This window comes from Bufo gargarizans, chromosome 3, assembly GCF_014858855.1.
Source record: "Bufo gargarizans isolate SCDJY-AF-19 chromosome 3, ASM1485885v1, whole genome shotgun sequence".
NCBI lineage: Eukaryota > Metazoa > Chordata > Amphibia > Anura > Bufonidae > Bufo > Bufo gargarizans.
Window position 1 is genome coordinate 207,471,684 of NC_058082.1, and position 14,674 is coordinate 207,486,357.

The following is a 14,674-nucleotide window of genomic DNA, read 5'->3' on the forward strand; positions in this document are numbered from 1 at the left end:
GTCGACCAGTATGCTCCAACATTGGGAACGTGTAGAAAAGACCTGGGAACAGATTTCGGTTGAGACATGCTTGAATCTGATCAAGAGCATGCCCAGAAGGAGCTCAGGCAGTGTTGAAAGTCAAAGGTGGATTTACAAAATACTGACAAAATAATACAAATTAAAATTTAGAATTTTAGAGGCAAAACAGCAACAATGCATTTACATGACAAGAATCTGCAAAACTAATCATATGCTAAATAGTTGCAAGTCTAATTTATGCATGAGATAGCCAAGATGATGGTCTATAAAATGATGGTAGTCTCACATTCGAAGCTGTGGTGGATGGTGAGATATGGAGGCCTGAAATGCAAAAATTCAAAACATTGTTAACCTTTTGCTCATCAGTGTAATTTACTTTACAAACCTGAAATCACAAAGCCATACCTGTTGGCTTGGGTTAAGAACTGTCCAACAAATTATTAAAAACTTGAAGGAAAGTGCGGACCTATCGTATTTTGAAGAAATGTGGCTGGAAAACAATCCTGAATGATCGTGATCGGCGATCACTTAAACATTTGGTGAAATCAAATCGAAGAAAAACAACAGTAGAACTCGGGGCTATGTTTAATAGTGAAAGTAAGAGCATTTCCACACGCACAATGCAAAGGGAACTCAAGGGATTGGGACTGAACAGCTGTGTAGCTGTAAGAAAACCACTAATCAGTGAGGCAAACCAGAAAAAAAAAGGCTTCAATTTGCTAGGGAGCATAAAGATTGGACTCTGGAGCAATGGAAGGTCATGTGGTCTGATGAATCCAGATTTACACTGTTCGAGAGTGATGGGCGCATCAGAGTAAGAAGAGAGGCAGATGAAGTGATGCACCCATCATGCCTAGTGCCTACTGTACAAGCCTGTGGGGGCAGTGCTATGATCTGGGGTTGCTGCAGTTGGTCAGGTCTAGGTACAGCAACAGTATGTGCTCCAAGAATGAGGTCAGCTGACTACCTGAACATACTGAATGGCCAGGTTATTCCATCAATGGATTTTTTCTTCCCTTATGGCACGGGCATATTCCAAGATGACAATGCCAGGATTCATTGGGCTCAAATTGTGAAAGAGTGGTTCAGGGAGCATGAGACATTATTTTCACACATGGATTGGCCACAACGGAGTCCAGACCTTAACCCATTGAAAATCTTTGGGATGTGCTGGAGAAGGCTTTGCGCAGCAGTCAGACTCTATCATCATCAATGCAAGATCTTGGTGAAAAATGAATGCAACACTGGATGGAAATAAATCTTGTGACATTGCAGAAGCTTATCGAAACAATGCCACTAGCGAATGCGTGCCATAATCAAAGCTAAAGGTGGTCCAACTAAATATTAGTGGGTTTTTTTTGGTGTCGACTTTTTTTTGGGACAGGCAGTGTAGGTCAGGATACACAGTACGTTGTTCTTTAACGGTTTCTTTATTATTAGAACTATTATGACCCCCCCCATTTATTGATATTAACTCCCAAACTCCCCTTTTCTCCCTACACAAAGCTTTATATATTTAGTCCTATAACCAATCTCTGTATCAGATCTGTGCAGAAAGATAGATGTAAATGCTGTTATCTGAGAGCTGCTCAATCAGTAAAGACGAAAAGTTATCAACCATCACATCCTTCTCTGATCAGGAAAAGAGCTGTCTGAGCATTACTGCAAATTATGGTGTAGTTTAGTAGAAATTGCTCTTGGGTTGGGTTGCTCTTGGTCCATTGAAATTTTACCAACTAATCAAATATTTAGGGGGTCATTTATTAAAGCAAAATATGCCTATATTTCTGGCACAGCAATCTGTGACGTTTTCCCTGCTCACGCCAGGTCTAAAAAAGTGGGCCAGGAGGGGATGGACTGGCAGGCCCATCTAATTTACCATTTTCTACTCCTGTTTCAGGCGTAGAAATGGTCTAAATGTATGACAGCTAGGAAGCTTAAATTTAGAAGCAGCAGTGGATCCGCCGATGTTATGTAGAGGCGGGCGCCTCTACATAACTTCAGCGGATCCACCGCCAGTGCGGGGGCTTATTAAGACTGGATTCTAAAATGCCAGTCTTAATAAATGTGCCCCTTACTGCTTAGAAGGTTTATACGTAGGAGAAGGGCTAGGACTCCCCAGAGACTATAGCAACTTCTGCCTACCAAGAAAGCAGGGATCCGATTTTGCAATGATTCATTTAAATGAATGTACAACGTAATGTAAAACTGTCTATTAGATATAAAACAGATCATGCAAACATAACTTACATTTCGGCATGGCTATAGAGGACAAGGGATGTAAGTGAAACTTGTAGTAAAGAACCTTAACCTTTGTGGGACTAGCTCCTGTTTGTGCCAAAAGCAAGGGCTTGAGAAAGCGATGCATTTTTTTTTTTTTCAATCCATAAATTGTACTTTCACCTCAGTATTGCCCTACGTTTTAGCCATTATGTTGTTTTAGGTTGTAAATTAGTAATTCAATTTTCTGATACAGAGCTACATAGACATTGGTTTAAAAGATAACATTCACCTGCCTGCAGCCACCACTAGGATGCATAGGCGTTCACTGCATACTGTCTTACCTTTCTTAGAGGAAACTATTATATATTTGGGGTACAATTTTCTTTTTAGCTAAATGGTGGTATACAAGTACAAATATTTGGAGGCATGGTGCAAATATCTCATTCACATTACATGCGTGTATATCTTGTTCCACAGTTTTTAACCCCCAAAAAAAAAAGAAAAAAGAAGCAGAAGAATCAAAAGCTCCTAAACCTTTCCTACTTATACTGAATACATCAGGCAATGTTATCACTAAATAAAGTAAGTTGGACTCTCAGGACCAAACCATTTATTCAATCAAATTGACATTTTAGCTGCCACAATTTATAGTCCAGTATATTATTTAAAAAATCTATATTCCATCTATGTATTATACACATTATCATGAAAAGAGAGAATAACCCAAGACACAAGAGATGAATTATTTTCATTTAATAAAACATTTGTTTTAATAAACAAGTAAAAACACAATGCAGTATCTACATCAAAGGTGATATATTACATATACATATTTTAGATTTATTTTCTCAAGGCAGTAAAGACCTTTTTTTTCCCCCTAAATGTCTAGCTCTTCTTGCCAAGTTATTGTATACGTGCTCTCCTACATTTTATTGCATACAGCTTGGCATCAAAAATACATTCTGGCTTACCAAACATGGCAAAATTTAAACATACAGAACCGACTCGTATCTACATGACCCTAAATCAGATGTACAGCAAGTGAGTGACAAGTACAACTATACAACACAATAAAATGTTAAATGAATACCTTGCCTCTATGTCATATGAGCAGGAGTGATAGTACCAAAAATGTGAAACACTATAATACATCTATTCTATTCAAGCTATTCTGCCATACAACATGGCTGACATATGGTTGCTCTCCAGCTGGAAAACCACTAAAATGCTAGCACTTTCCATTTGGTAGGCATACAGGTAAAACAAAAAACATTAAAATAGAATGTGTGGACTTAAAATTATGTTTCAAAGAGAAACAAAGTTGGCATTGAAGCTGTTGACAGTGTTAAATGGGATTATATTATCTTCCAGGTTTTAGACTGGGATCCTGCTACAGAAGACCAGACAACAACATACCGGTGAGCATGGCCACCTATCAGCAACTGGGACAAACATAGGGAGGTCGAGGTCTAGCACTCAAATAGCATCTAATGTTTATAATGGGGAAGAGAGGTTATTCAAGCATTATTGAAACTATAAAGTTGCATCTTAATTGGAGAGATAGAAGGGTCTCTCAGTGTCCGCATACAGCACTAGAAGCACTCCCACAAAATGTTTTATTCTCTGACCTGTTAGGTAAGGCTGAGTTCACCATCAGTGTTCAGCCTTTCCGCTTCTCCTAGGAGCAGGCAGAACAGAAAGGAAGGATTCGGCACATAACTGAGCCGAACGGAGCCTACGGACCCCATAGACTATAATAGGGTCTGTTATGTTTCTGCTCAGAAGATTATTTTGCACGCAGAACTTTTGTCTTCGCTCCAAAATCATCTTCTGAGCGGAAACCTAACGGACCCCATTATAGTCTAAGTGAACCCTCATCATAAATTAAGCGCATCCTCCAGTAGCACAGGGGATATCAATGACAGGCATAAAACGCTGGTCTTTGATAAATAAGTCCCATTATGTGTACGCACACAAACATTAATAATAAAATTTCACTACTGCTCTAAGGCCACTTTCACACTTGCGGTAGCAGGGTCCGGCAGGCTCTTCCAGTGGGGCAACAGCCTGCCGGATCCATGCTACCGCTAGGCCACCGTGCCACCGGAAGTCAGTTTTGGCCCCATTCACTATAACAGGGGTGGGCCGGAGGTCCGGCCGCAACATGGCAAACATGCCAAGAGGCGGCTGGCCAAAACTACAGCATGCTGCTGTTTTTGACCTGCCTCCTCTCCGCTTGTTTGCCATGCTGCTGCCAGACCTCCAGCCCGCCCCTATTATAAAGAATGGGGCCGGAGCGGACTTCCAGTGGCACGGTGGGCTAGCTGCCGCAACTGTGGAAGTAGCCTAACTTTTAGAATTACTAATATATATATATATCACAAGTTTTACATTTTGTTTGAAAATATTGTTTTAATATAAAAAAAATTAATTGCTAATGCCAAATAACACTTAATACTGATAAAATAAACATAGAAATTTCAGCTTAAGAAATGTGAAATAGTTCTCACTCCTCATGGCCTCTAGGTCCTTAATAATACAACACCTTCACTTCAAGTTAATTTATGATCCAAATCAATTCATTTTCTAATGTAGAATTTTACCAAAGCCCCTAGTATTAATATATAACAAACTGTTCTATAGCATGTCAGTGAAACAAGAAATTCACATTGTGACCTAATTCTTTACCACCACAGGAATAGTTTGAGACAGTACACAGATATGAGACATCTCTAGATCCAGAGGAAAACAAGTCTGCACAATGGAAAACTGTGTAGAATAAAACACCATAATACAAACGATGGTTGAAGACCAAGCATGAATTATATAAAACATGATACCAGGTTCACTTAAAGTATTATTCCATGATTAAGGATCTTCTATGAAGCTCCTTCTGTAACAGGTTTTCATGGTTTTAATGGCAAGAAACTTTACTCAAGACTTTACAGTGCATGCTTTGGTCCAAGACTTATAGTGGTGGTTCTCATGAAAGTGCACATAACTGTATGTCTAGTGGTATTATACAGAATAATATGTATTCTGTGGCTCAAAAGCAGATGATTTGTGCAAGTAGATGTCAAATATGTTTCAAATTTTGTAGTTTATCAGGCATCGGGCAATGATTCGAAAGGGAGCATACCAGGCACTGGAATATTTCAGAAGATTGTTGAAGATTTGCAGTGGCACTATAGTAATTTTGTTTTAAAAAGAGCAAATTGGCACAAATAACTAAAACTGGAGGGGTGCAGAAGAGAGCGGTGTTCTAGAAAGCGTAACTTATTAAATAATATCCATTTTTTTTGTGTGCCATTTTCCTAATAGCAAAAACGATGACCTGATGCCCAAATATGTGATCTACTTACTAACAGAATTTAACAGCCCAACAGTTGTGTAATATACAAATCATCCACCTATGCAGTCGTCAAACTGCAACTCCTCTGTGCCTGGTCTGGTACATATTGGTGTCATTGTGACGACCAACTGCTTTTAGTTCAGTTGTAGCTCAAGCGTCGAGTTCTGGCTGGGGCAGACCTCAGGGTTGCATATGGTTGAGAATTGGAAAACTGTTAGTTTGCGCTGTTTACATTAGGCTCACCACTTCTACTATTGGGGGGGAGCAAGGAAGACAATGGGAAAATTTACTATTCAAAATGTCATAATCATCTTGCAACATGCATAATAAAACTGGAGTACAGGCTTTGCACCATTTATGCTTCAGACATTTTTTCCACCTTGTCTGGCAAGATGGAGTGGCTTGGCACGAAGGGACGTGGCTTAGATACAACATAGTGTGCCAAAAATGTAAATTAATTGTAGAAGACTTAAGGCTGCTATCACACTAGCATTAATATCTTCCGGTATTGAGATCCGTCATAGGGTCTCAATACCTGAAAAAAAATTAAAAAAAACGCTTCCTTTTTGTCCCCATTCGTTGTCAATGGGGACAAAACTGAACTGAACAAAGCGGAATGCTCCAAAATGCATTCTGTTCTGTTTTCATACCAGAAAGCAAACCGCAGCATGCTGCAGTTTTCTTCCCGTCCTGGGATGCGGAGCAAGACAGATCCATCATGACCCACAATGCAAGTCAATGGGGACGGAATCCGTTTTCTCTGACACAGTAGAAAACTGATCCGTCCCCCATTGACTTTCAATAAAGTTCATGACGGATCTGTCTTGGCAATGTTAAAGATAATACAACCGGATACGTTCATAACGGATGCAGATGGTTCTATTATCGGTAACGGAAGCGTTTATGCTGAGCCCTGCCGGATCCAGCCAAAACGCTAGTGTGAAAGTAGCCTTAGCCAGCTTAGACTAAAGATGCACCAAATTTAACATTCAGCATAAGCCACTGTAAAAAAATCTGGTGCCATTCAAGACTGACAGTGTAAGTTTCCACCGTCTTACTTTTACACTATCCAAGGACCATAAATGTGTGGCCTGTATATATGTATACAAGGCTGGTATCAGCAATATCAAACAGCAAGCTTTGTTACGTAGCACTGCTTCCTTCAGGGTTACCATCTTTAGGGAGAAATAAGAAACATGATGTAAGCCTGGCCTCCGCAGACATCTAACTATACAATAAAATGATTGGTCCAGTTGGTAGGAAGTATTCTGTTCAGTTTCAAATCAATATGAAGTGAAGACCAATGCATTGGCTAACATGGCTACTGCATGTTACTTAACATCAGACTGGCCCACCAGAGGATCCTCCGTTGGGCCCAGACTGATACCGTAGTGGGCCCCAAAGGTCCAGAAGAAGGAAATCTATTTGGAGCTGTTGTTGGAACCAATCACTTGCCGTAAGGGTCTATTTCTTTGACTCAAAACCTATTAGCCTTTATTGATGTAGGAGTTGGGCCCAAAAAATAATTTCCTCAGGTGGGCCCAAGAAAACCCAGTCCAAGAGCGATGTTACTGAATAAGTATACCATAGATTTCATGGCACATTTTTCATCTCTACAGCACATCTGTACAGGATCATGTCCAAAGTATACTTTCATCTGTATGTATGCCATAAAGGTATTTCTATGAAATAACGTGAATGTGAAGAGATGTTCTCGGATTTACTGACAAAGTCAAGTCATCTTCAAATTCATTTAATATTCATATGTCAGTAATGCTGACCTGAGATGGAAGCAAGTGAAAGACCTGCAGTTCAGAGCCCTCTTGTGACCTAAAATGAATGCTGCCAGTGTGAGGCGCTGTCCAAGGAATGCTAGTAGTATCAGAAACACAGACAAAGGACCCATATGTGAAGCAGTTCTGGAGGAGTTATGGCATATGGTTCTAAAACAAAAAAGTTCTGTCATCTGTTCACAGATGAATAAAGTGCATTGCAACTCTTGTAACAGTCCACAAAACACTCACAAAAACTCAGCACATTTTGCTTTTTCAGTTCCAAATATTGTGTCACAATGCTGGATCTCGTGAGGACGTCTTTTTCCTATTTACATCTTGAGTACGAAGGCCATTTCCTTTTTGAAGTGCTTTCCATGGCAAGTCAAATGGAATGTGTGGACACCTCTGACTGCTGCCTGATGTAGGTCTGGAAACTCTTGTCTCCTATCGGATGTTCTCTTCAAAGGATAAAAAGGGAAGCCATTAGACACATCTCATACAGAACATAAATAAAAGGTAACCATGTATAACACAATTATTACAAGATGTGCAAAACCGTATAGTTTCTTGCAACCTTCTGTCATTCAGAGCCTTTGATTTTAATCATCAGTAGAACAGAACACAGACATGGCATGCCACAAGCAATTCAAGGAGTTGCTTTGGATGAGAAGAAATGGCACCACATCTATCCACTGGCTGCGTCCGGTATTGCAGCTCAGTCATTAGGGATGAGTTGCAATACCAGATACAGCCCATGGACAGATGTGGCACAGTTTCTGGGAAAAAAAATGAGTTTTTTTCTAATTGTGTATAATCCCGTTAAGGACAAAGAAACGTACAACATTGACATTAGAAAAAGACCACATTAAAATGTGCTAGATTCCTTTTGCAACCAAAGCAAACTACTGCACTATATGGAGCCTGCAGACTGGCTGGAGTAGATCTTCAAGAATAACTTAAAAATCTAACTGGAATTGCATCATAGTAAAAAACTGTTGAAAAAAAGTAAATCAAGTTCAAACTTTTCCCTATAATGTTGATCCAGAAGAGTATAAAACAACACAAGCACGTAAAAGAAATACCTGGATGAATGAACCATCTATCTCCACCTATCTACTACAGATAATCTGTGATGCAATTTCTGGAATTTATTATACTTTTTTGTAAAAAAAAAAAAAAAAAAACACAAAAAAAAATAAACATTTTAAGATGAAGGTTTTTGAAGGATGCAGTACAATGACATTGAGGTATTGGAATGTGAAGCATAAAACCTCTACTTACTGGCTTCCATACTTTGTCTTCTTGAATTTATCCCTCTTGTACTGAGCATGCTCCTCTTCTAAGGTCTTGACAGCTTCTATAATGCTACATAGTGTTTTGTAGGTTTCTCGAGGATCATCAATAACAAAGCTACTATATTCCTCCTGTTCAGGACCGTCATACACGGACTTACTACCACAAGCCTCTAACAAGACAGCAAAACCAGGAAAATGTATGAAAACAGGACATTCATATAAACATTATACAATTCTACTATGTAATAGAGCAAGATTCAATAAGGGGTATTGCAAGGAGATACATGAATGCATTGCCCATAGGTGCCACACAGGTGCTTTTTCGGCTGTTTCTATAAGGGTCCATTCACACGTCCGTTTTTTCTTTCCTGATCTGTTCCGTTTTTTGCGGAACAGATCAGGACCAGATCTGGACCCATTCATTTTCAATGGGTCCTGGAAAAAAATCGGACAGCACAATGTGTGCTGTCCGTTTGAGTTGTTCCGTTCCGCATGTCCGTTTAAATATAAAACATGTCCTATTCTTGTCCGCAAAATTCGGATCCTGGTACAATACAAAGTCAATGGATCCGCAAAAAACGGAAGACATTCGGATGTCATTCCGTATGTCATCTGTTTTATGCGGAATCTGTTACTGGAAACACTTAACAAATTATTATTATTATTTTTATTTTTTCAATTTTTTTTCAAAGAAATCCAAACAACTTTATTTGATTATTGAACTTTATACATGTTTTTAGTTTTTTTCGGATCCGCAAAAAACGGATGACATACGGATGACATACGGAAACATTTTCAGGAACAACGGATCTGCAAAAAACGGACCGAAAATCGGGATATAGGAAAATACTGACGTGTGAATGTAGCCTTAGTCTACTTTCACACTGGTGTTTTGGCTTTCCGTTTGCGAGATCCGTTCAAGGCTCTCACAAGCGGTCCAAAACGGATCAGTTTGGCCCTAATGCATTCTGAATGAATCCGCTCAATATAAGTCAAGGGGGACGGATCCGTTTTCTATGACACAATAGAAAACGCATTCGTGCTCCATTGACTTTCAATGGTGTTCAAGACGGATCCGTCTAGGCTATGTTAAAGATAAGACAAACGGACCCGTTCTGAATGGATGCAGATGTTTGTATTATCTGAACGGATCCGTCTGTGCAGATCTATGACGGATCCGCACCAAACGAGAGTGTGAAAGTAGCCTAACTCAAATGGACTATAATGAACAGCCAGCCAGCTATCCCCTGTACAGATATTTGCCATGAATATCTCTCAGCAAAAAATCCCTTTAACTTTTCAACAAAAATGCATTCATACCATAATAAATGAGTTGCACCGCTGTCTAAATGCAGCTTCACGTTCATATGACAATACTTGATTTCTCAACAGTTTATAGCAAAGTGCCCCCCCCCCACCCCAAAGAAGAAACTAACTGGAGGGACAACTCCAATTTCTACATACTGTAGACACGAACAAGAACACGGCAGAACATCCTATTTATCTGCTTATTTATTTCATTGATCACTATTCCAAGGTTTCCCCTTCTTTGCAGCATACCTGTCATTTCATTATAGATCATTATATACAGTACGCCTTGTATATGACATTTTTCACCAGTCTACCCCTTTCCCTTTGCTGGCTCCATCTCTAATTATCAGTGAATTGGAAAACATTTATGCCTGGCCTTTATGAGAGAAGGTCCGTTGGGTTTTTCTATGTGGATTTTTAGCTCCTACATTTGAAAGTGAATAAAAAAGGGCTTTCTGGTTTAATCTAAAAATGATTAATTGTATAATTAGCACAAGGTATGCAACTTTGTAATATATTTTATGCTGGTTTCATTTCTAACCCTTCTATGCCAGTTTTAATTTCTAACCCTTCCATAGATCTCTGTTTGCTGTCAATGAAAGGGGGCATTTTTTTTTGCATTCAGAGATTGAACACATTTATAGATCACACTACAGTTAACCGCCTCAGGACCGCCGCACGCAGGATTGCATCCTGGCGGCGGCCCTGTTATTCCCCCTTGATGCGCCGGCGCGTCATCTCGCGAGAGGCGAGATTTTCTGTGAACGTGAGCACACAGGAGCGCGTGTTCACAGGAACTGGAGGTAAACGAGTGCATCTACAGCCTGCCAGCGGCGATCATTCGCTGGCAGGCTGTAGATGTGATATATACCCAAAAAAGGTATATTAGACGCTGTTTTGATAACAGTGTCTAATATACCTGCTACCTGGTCCTCTGGTGGTCCCTTTTGCTTGGATCGACCACCAGAGGACACAGGCAGCTCTGTAATAAGTAGCACCAATCACCATACTACACTACACACCCCCTGTCACTTATTAACCCCTAATTGACCCCTGATCACCCCCCTTGTAAGGCTCCATTCAGACGTCCGTATGTGTTTTGCGGATCCGCAAAACACGGACACCGCGGATCCGCACATTGCCAGAACTATATAGAAAATGCCTTTTCTTGTCCGCAATTGCAATTGCGGACAAGAATAGGACATGTTCTATAGGCTCTACAAAAAACGCAGCGTTTGCCCGATCAGGCCTGATCTTGTGCGCACACTTGCGTTCAGTCCGCCCCACCGCAGTGACAGAATTTTTTTTTTTTCTGATCACTGCAAAAACACCGTAGGCTGCGGCGCTATAAAGATCCCTTTTGAGGGGTATGGCGAGTTCATATAAGATTTTTTTTTTGGGCACAAGTTAGCGGAAATTGTGACTAACTTGTGACAAAAAATAAGATCTCACATGAACTCACCATACCCCTCACGGAATCCAAATGCGTAAAATTTTTTAGACATTTATATTCCAGACTTCTTCTCAAACTTTAGGGCCCCTAAAATGCCAGGGCAATATAAATACCCCACAAATGACCCCATTTCGGAAAGTAGACACCCCAAGGTATTCGCTGAGGGGCATATTGAGTCCATGAAAGATTGAACTTTTTGTCACAAGTTAGCGGAAAGGGAGACTTTGTGAGAAAAAAAAATAAAATCATTTTCCGCTAACTTGTGCCAAAAGAAAAATCTTCTATGAACTCGCCATGCCCCTCACGGAATACATTGGGGTGTCTTCTTTCCAAAATGGGGTCACATGTGGGGTATTTATACTGCCCTGGGATTTTAGGGGCCCTAAAGCGTGAGAAGAAGTCTGAAATCCAAATGCCTAAAAATGCCCTCCTAAAAGGTTTTCATTGGAATTTGGGCCCCTTTGCGCACCTAGGCTGCAAAAAAGTGTCACACATCATGTGGTATCACCGTACTCAGGAGAAGTTGGGCAATGTGTTTTGGGGTGTATTTTTACATATACCCATGCTGGGTGAGAGAAATATCTCTGTCAAATGACAACTTTGTATAAAAAAATGGGAAAAGTTGTCTTTTAGAGAGATATTTCTCTCACCCAGCATGGGTATATGTAAAAATACACCCCAAAACACATTGCCCTACTTCTTCTGAGTACGGCGATACCACATGTGTGCAGTATAAATACCCCACATGCGACCCCATTTTGGAAAGAAGACACCCCAAGGTATTCCGTGAGGGGTATGGTGAGTTCATGTAAAATTTTATTTTTTGTCACAAGTTAGTGGAATATGAGACTTTGTAAGGAAAAAATAAAAAATAATCATTTTCCGCTAACTTGTGCCAAAAAAAAAAATATATATTCTAGGAACTCGCAATGCCCCTCACGGAATACCTTGGGGTGTCTTCTTTCCAAAATGGGGTCACTTGTGGGGTATTTATACTGCCCTGGCATTTTGGGGGCCCTAAAGCGTGAGAATCCAAATGCCTAAAAATGCCCTCCTAAAAGATACTCATTGGAATTTGGGCCCCTTTGCGCACCTAGGCTGCAAAAAAGTGTCACACATGTGGTATCGCCGTACTTAGGAGAAGTAGGGCAATGTGTTTTGGGGTGTATTTTTACATATACCCAAACTTTGTGTGGGAAATATCTCTGTCAAATGACAACTTTGTATTAAAAAAATTTGAAATGTTGTCTTTTAGAGAGATATTTCTCTCACCCAGCATGGGTATAAGTAAAAAGACACCCCAAAACACATTGCCCTACTTCTTCTGAGTACGGCGATACCACATGTGTGACACTTTTTTGCAGCCAAGATGCACAAAGGGGCCCAAATTCCAATGAGTACTTTCAGGATTTCACAGGGCATTTTTACGAATTTGGATTCCAAACTACTTCTCACGCTTTAGGGCCCCTAAAATGCCAGGGCAGTATAAATACCCCACATGTGACCCCATTTTAGAAAGAAGACACCCCAAGGTATTCCGTGAGGGGTATGGTTAGTTCATTTAAAATTTTATTTTTTGTCACAAGTTAGTGGAATATGAGACTTTGTAAAAAAAAAAAAAAATTATCATTTTCCACTAACTTGTGACAAAAAATAAAAATTTCCATGAACTCACTATGCCCATCAGCGAATACCTTAGGGTGTCTACTTTCTGAAATGGGGTCATTTGTGGGGTGTTTCTACTGTCTGGGCATTGTAGAACCTCAGTCAGAGCTGCTTCAAAATGCAGAAATTCAAATTTTTGCACCATAGTTTGTAAACGCTCTAAACTTTTACCCAAACCAATAAATATACACTTATTGCATTTTTGTTTTATCAAAGACATGTAGAACAATACATTTAGAGAAAAATGTATATAGAAATGTAGTTTTAATTGACAAATTTTACAACCGAAAGTGAAAAATGTCTTTTTTTGCAAAAATTTGATTAATATTTAAAAAAAGTAAAAATGTCAGCAGCAATGAAATACCACCAAATGAAAGCTCTATTAGTGAGAAGAAAAGGAGGTAAAATTCATTTGGGTGGTAAGTTGTATGACCGAGCAATAAACCGTGAAAGTAGTGTAGTGCAGAATTGTAAAAAGTTGTCTGGTCATTAAGGGGGTTTAAGCTAGGGGAGCTGAGGTGGTTAAAGAGGACCCTTCACCTCTCCTCACATGCCTGTTTTAATAGCTTCATGCATTCCCCATGTAATAACAATTCTGGAACATCTATTCTCATGACTATGTTGTACCATTCTTCTTTTATTCCTACTAGAAGATTATGGATCAAGGTAAAGTTGGGGATGGCCAACCTGCAGCTCTCCAGCTGTTGTCAAACTACAATTCCCACCATGCCCTGCTGTAGGCAGTCTGGTGGGCATTCTGGGAGTTGTAGTTTTGCAACAGCTGGAGAGCTGCAGTTTGACCATCTCTGCTGTACAGTCCGACACTGGCAGCACTGATCGGACAAGGTCAGACTGTGCAGACCCCAGAATTGTCATTTCACGTGGAATATAATTATTTACTAAAACAGGCATGTCAGGAGAGGTGAGAGGTCCTCTTCAAATAGCAGGACAGGAGAGAAAGTCTTTATGTGTTTAGCTCACAGAAGATTGCCCAGACTGGATACAACCCTAGCAAAGCATATTTAAAGCACAGAAATAAACCTTAGGAACAATTTTTGCAGAGTGTGGAAGGAAACTGATGTACGCAGCAGCAACATAACAGCATGCAGATGGCTGGCTTCAAACATTGGCCCCAGCCCTGCAGGAAGGAAGGCTAACCACTGCGCCACAGTTCTAAAGCTGCCCATACACATTCAATACCTCTCTGTCCCAACTCCCTCCCTGCTTCCCCATTCACATACATATTTGGCTCAGCTGAACGTGCATGTGTATTCTATGGGGAGGGCAGAGAAAGCTGCTGCTGCTTATCTCACTGGTCATTTCACCTGACCAATACTTCTGCAAGTATAAATGCACCACATCCTACGTCTGCCCATACTAAGCATTTATGACTTCAACAAAAAAAATATTAAAATATGCATTCCTACCTTGCATTTTCTCCATCTTGGACATATATGTGTTAAAGAGGGAGTAAATCCTTTCAGTTTCTCTATCCCCATCAATGACAAGTTGGATATTTGCTGGCAGGCCCCTGTAGTACGACAAGACATAAGAATGTGTTAGATCTGGAGGCACACAT

The 14,674-nt window shown here is 40.1% G+C and overlaps 1 protein-coding gene across 1 annotated transcript in view; it reads right to left on the bottom strand.

The window, feature by feature from the left end:
• Positions 1 to 6,462: 6,462 nt before the first annotated feature.
• The window catches only part of RASA3 (RAS p21 protein activator 3), a 228,394-nt gene continuing 220,182 nt past the window's right edge, over positions 6,463 to 14,674 (bottom strand). The window contains exons 22-24 of the mRNA XM_044286304.1: positions 14,523 to 14,626; positions 8,653 to 8,836; positions 6,463 to 7,829 (exon numbers count right to left, since the gene is read on the bottom strand). Coding sequence (XP_044142239.1) covers positions 7,754 to 7,829; positions 8,653 to 8,836; positions 14,523 to 14,626 — 364 coding nt within the window. The 3' untranslated portion in view covers positions 6,463 to 7,753. The remainder of the gene's footprint in view (positions 7,830 to 8,652; positions 8,837 to 14,522; positions 14,627 to 14,674) is intronic.